The sequence below is a fragment of the Triticum urartu genome, chromosome 5A (genome assembly GCF_056163025.1).
Source record: "Triticum urartu cultivar PI428250 chromosome 5A, HENAU_Tu73, whole genome shotgun sequence".
Classification (NCBI taxonomy): Eukaryota; Viridiplantae; Streptophyta; class Magnoliopsida; order Poales; family Poaceae; genus Triticum; species Triticum urartu.
In genome coordinates this window covers 488,964,090-488,969,470 of record NC_141877.1, presented here as the reverse complement: position 1 = coordinate 488,969,470, position 5,381 = coordinate 488,964,090, and the positions used below count along the sequence as shown (strand labels likewise).

Below are 5,381 nucleotides of genomic sequence, written 5' to 3'. Positions count from 1 at the left end.
ATCGTCCATGGCATGCTACTTCGGCGAGCGCAACCGCCGCGCCGCCATGGTCGGCGCGCCTTTCGGGCCGCCGTCGAACGCCGTCGCCCCGCCAGTGAGTGGGAATCGGGAGGAGGGTTAAAAATGGATAGGGTTTGACCCAGCCGCAGGTTTTGCTCGGGTTTGGGGCGATCCGAGCCGTCGGCTCGATCCGACGACTCAAAGCATCGCGCGGCTCCCTGCTGGGCCGGCGGGCGCTAATGGGCCGATTCCGGTTGTGGGCTGCGGCCCAGGTTATGTCAGTCCAGCGAAAACACACAAAAAACTTCTTCTGGGCTGGGCCGTTTTACGTGTAGCTGTGGGGTCTTTCGGGCTAAAACCACTGTCGCGATTTTCTGTTTTTACAGTGCGTTTAAGTTAATAGTTATTATGTTTTTGCACCATTAAAAATAAAATGCCTAAAACTAAAATGAACACATTATTATTCTGGGTAAAATTGAACCAAGGAGATATTTTATTTAGGATTTATTATGTGTTTTGCATGATGAATTTTTTAGACATAAAAATAATGATATTTTCTTTTATGATGATGTTTAAATTCAGAATGAAATGACTCTAATTTTAATTCGGACCAACGTTGTTTTATTATTATGAGTCATCCCCTATGATATTTTAATTCCATGTTTTTTCTGCCCAACGGTGTTTTGACATGGAGTTGAAATTTTGTTTATTTACCAACGTAAATTTATAATCATGCAAGTTTACTTATGAATTTTTATGATGATTTCAGCTTCCGCTCCATTTCGGTCCGACACGATCGAACACTTACAGGGAGTAACTTCCCTCATTGGAAGTCCCAAGTCGAATTATGTTTGGGTTGTAATGAATTTGACTATGCCTTGAGAGAAGAAAAACCTGTGGCACCTGTGGCAGGTGTTACAGGGTATGCAGAACTAAAGAAAGACTATGATGTTAAGATGGAAAAGTGGAACAAGTCCGACCATATTGTGCTTCTCATCATGAAAGTGACAATATCATCGGACATTTCTGAAGCACTCCCTAAGAAAGACACTGCTAAAGAATTCCTCACTGAAATGGAGGAGCAATTTAAAGGCTCCGACAAAGCGTATGCTCATGAGCTTTTTGCTAAACTTCTTCAGAAATACACTATTGACGGAAACGTTAGGCAACACATATTGAGGGTGGTAAATGCTTACACCAAACTTAAGGCTTTGGAGTGTTCTTTAAGTGAAACCCTTCTTGTCATAATTATTCTTGAGTCTCTTCCAGAAGAGTTTGAACAATTTAAGGTCAACTATAACTCTCTAAAGGAAAAATGGCCACTCTCTGAGATGACCGCAAGGATCGTCCAGGAGGAAGAGAGGATCATGAGGCAGAAGAAAGACCATGTTTTTCATGTTGGCTCTAACAAGAGAAAGCATGATGGGCAAGGTTTTCCCAAGCCTCAGAAAAAGCAAGTCAAGAAAGAAGGCACTAAGCCATTCAACCCTAAGGCATTCAAGGGTAAAGAAGCCGGCAGTTCTTCTTCTGCTCCTAGCAGCTCCACTGATGGAGAAAATGCTTGTAACTTCTGCAAAGAGGAGGGACACTATCAAAGGGACTGCCCAGGCTTTCTAAAATGGCTGAACAAAAGAGGTATTGATGAAATTACTTTTGTAGATGAATCTTTTTATGTTGATTTTTCTATAAAGTCATGGTGGATTGATTCAGGGGCAACCACTCACGTTGCTAACTCTATGCAGGGATTCGATATGATCCAAACTATAAGAGGAGGAACAAGAAAGCTTAAGGTTGCGAACGGAGTTGAGGCCGATTGTTACGGCATATCTCTCTCAAGGTAGTTTTGGTGATTGATGACAACATGTTTGCGGACTAATCTTGTGCTTTGAATAATTCACATATTCTCCCCTGGCATGAGACGCTTTCTTCCCCTCGGAGTGTATTTCAAGACGGTGTAGCTCTTTCGTTTCTTTCTCGGTGGACTAGTTGCGTAGAGGGCACCGTACTATCAAGAGGGAGTCCGCTGGGGTATTGCATGGGTGGAATCATCACGTACACATCAGCTTCTCACCCTCCAAGCTTTTCCATTCCATTGTAGAGTTCTCTCCTCTCTTCTTTGTCCTATCTGGGTCCAAGCGGTAGTACCGCGCACCCAGCGGTAGTACCGCCCGTGGCTCCACAGCAGTAGTACCGCTGGGGTGCCTGGCACCTCCGCCTCGTCCTCAGCATCTTTGAGAGATTCTCTCTCTCTCTCTTATGCGCCCCAGCGGTAGTACCGCACTACCAGCGGTAGTATGGCCGAAGGGTCACAAGCGGCAGTACCGCTCCACAGCGGTAGTACCACCCGTGACCCCGCTGCCGTAGTACCGCTGGGCAGTCTGGCTCCAACCGCCTCGATTCGAGAGGTCTTTTTATCGTGTCGGGTTTTGCGGCACTAGTTGCGGTTGTAGAGGCGGTAGTACCATTCCAGGAGCGGTAGTACCGCCCCTACCACCGCGGTAGTACCGCGTTTGGGTCCTTTCCCTACTAGTCTCCTCTGCGCGACAGTGCCGCTGGCTGGCGCGGCAGTGCCGCTGTCCTGGCGGTAGTACCGCCCTGTGCGGGGCTGGTTGGTGGGGGCAACGGTTGGATTGTTGCCCCCACTATAAAAGGGAGTCCCCTTCTTCTCTTTGACCTATCTCTTCCTCCCCCAAGCTCCATTTATTGCTCAAGCTCCATTAAATGCTCCAAGCTCCATTTTCGCCCGATCTATCTCTCTAGCCAATCAAACTTGTTGATTTGCTCGGGAGTGGTTGAGAAGGCCCCGATCTACACTTCCACTAAGGGATTTTCGATTCCCCCACTCATCCTTAGCGGATCTTGTTACTCTTGGGTGTTTGAGCACCCTAGACGGTTGAGGTCACCACGGAGCCATAGTCCATTGTGGTGAAGCTTCGTGGTCTTGTTGGGAGCCTCCGATTAAGTTGTGGAGATTGCCCCAACCTTGTTTTTAAAGGTTCGGTCGCCGCCTTCAAGGGCACCAATAGTGGAATCACGGCATCTCGCATTGTGTGAGGGCGTGAGGAGAATACGGTGGCCCTAGTGGCTTCTTGGGGAGCATTGTGCCTCCACACCGCTCTAACGGAGACGTACTTCCCCTCAAAAGGAAGGAACTTCGGTAACACATCCTCGTCTTCACCGGATCCACTCTTGGTTATCTCTTACCTTTACTTGTGCAAGCTCTTTAGTGTTTCTTCCCTTGCTTGCTTGTATGCTTGTTGTTATTGCATCATATAGGTTGCTCACCTAGTTGCACATCTAGACAACCTACTTTGATGCAAAGTTTAATTTGGTAAAGAAAAGTAAAAATTGGTAGTTGCCTATTCACCCCCCCTCTAGTCAACCATATCGATCCTTTCAATTGGTATCAGAGCCTCGTTTCTTTATTAAGGACTTTACCGTCGAAAGAGTATGGTTGATACCGTAGACGGTGTAGAGGAACACTCCGGTGTGAATCCTATCTTGTCTACGGGCGATGGGGGAACCTCGGTCTCACGTGAGGATTTCAATGTGGCCTTGGAGACATTGAAAACCTCCATCACGACCGAAGTTGATAGCATGTTTACTAAATTTCTTGAGGGGTTTAAACTATCCACCGCACCGTTGAAAGTGAGTGATCCCGCCAACAAGGTGACGGATGCTTTCCCCGACAAGGGGGAAGCTAGTAGTGAAAAGGCTCCTTCTTCTAGTGGTAAGAATGGCACCGGCATCTTTGCCCATGTGGAACCACCACTTGTTTATGGTGGACCGGTTCCTTCCACTCATTTGAATCATGCCGGTCCTCCCCCTAAGATTGTGAAAAATGAGGATTTTGATTCTTGGGTTTACCGCTTTAAACGTCATTTAAATCATGTGAACACTAACCTTTGGAGAATCATTGAAGAAGGTTTCTATCCACATGATCCAAGCAACTTCACTCCTCGAGAAGCCGCGGACAATCAATTCAATGAGAATGCTCTCTTCATCATTCAAGATGCAATTCCACCTGAAGACCTACCTCATCTTCGTACCTTCGCCTTGGCCAAAGATGCTGAAGGAAATATGCCCTAGAGGCAATAATAAAGTTATTATTTATTTCCTTATAATCATGATAAATGTTTATTATTCATGCTAGAATTGTATTAACCGGAAACATAATACATGTGTGAATACATAGACAAACAAAGTGTCACTAGTATGCCTCTACTTGACTAGCTCGTTAATCAAAGATGGTTATGTTTCCTAACCGTGAACAATGAGTTGTTATTTGATTAACGGGATCACATCATTGAGAGAATGATCTGATTGACATGACCCATTCCATTAGCTTAGCACCCGATCGTTTAGTATGTTGCTATTGCTTTCTTCATGACTTATACATGTTCCTATAACTATGAGATTATGCAACTCCCGTTTACCGGAGGAACACTTTGGGTACTACCAAACGTCACAACATAACTGGGTGATTATAAAGGAGTACTACAGGTGTCTCCAAAGGTACATGTTGGGTTGGCGTATTTCGAGATTAGGTTTTGTCACTCCGATTGTCGGAGAGGTATCTCTGGGCCCTCTCGGTAATGCACATCACTTAAGCCTTGCAAGCATTGCAACTAAATGAGTTAGTTGCGGGATGATGTATTACAGAACGAGTAAAGAGACTTGCCAGCAACGAGATTGAACTAGGTATTGGAATACCGACGATCGAATCTCGGGCAAGTAACATACCGATGACAAAGGGAACAACGTATGTTGTTATGCGGTCTGACCGATAAAGATCTTCGTAGAATATGTAGGAGCCAATATGGGCATCCAGGTCCCGCTATTGGTTATTGACCAGAGACGTGTCTCGGTCATGTCTACATTGTTCTCGAACCCGTAGGGTCCGCACGCTTAAGGTTACGATGATAGTTATATTATGAGTTTATGCATTTTGATGTACCGAAGGTTGTTCGGAGTCCCGGATGTGATCACGGACATGACGAGGAGTCTCGAAATGGTTGAGACGTAAAGATTGATATATTGGAAGCCTATATTTGGACATCGGAATCGTTCCAGGTGAAATCGGCATTTTTTTCGGAGTACCGGGGGTTACCGGAAACCCCCCCGGGGGTTTATTGGGCCTACATGGGCCTTGAGGGAGAAGAGAGAAGGAGGCAAGAGGTGGCCGCGCGCCCCTCCCCTTCCTAGTCCGAATAGGACAAGGGAAGGGGGGCGGTGCCCCCCCCCCTTTTCCTTCCTCTCTTCCACCTCTTTCCCCTCTCTCCTTGTCCAACTAGGAGTCCTACTCCCAATGGGAGTAGGACTCCCCCTTGGCGCGCCCACCTTGGCCGGCCGCCCCCTCTCCCTGGCTCCTTTATATACTG

At 46.6% G+C, this 5,381-nt stretch overlaps 1 protein-coding gene across 1 annotated transcript; it reads left to right on the top strand.

The window, feature by feature from the left end:
• Window positions 1–791: 791 nt before the first annotated feature.
• Window positions 792–1,789, top strand: LOC147972168 (uncharacterized). Its single transcript, XM_087522966.1, has 2 exons — window positions 792–1,635; window positions 1,743–1,789. The coding sequence occupies exons 1-2, from the start codon at window positions 957–959 to the stop codon at window positions 1,787–1,789; spliced, it is 726 nt and encodes a 241-aa protein (XP_087379092.1). The 5' UTR covers window positions 792–956.
• The last annotated feature ends 3,592 nt before the right edge of the window (window positions 1,790–5,381 follow it).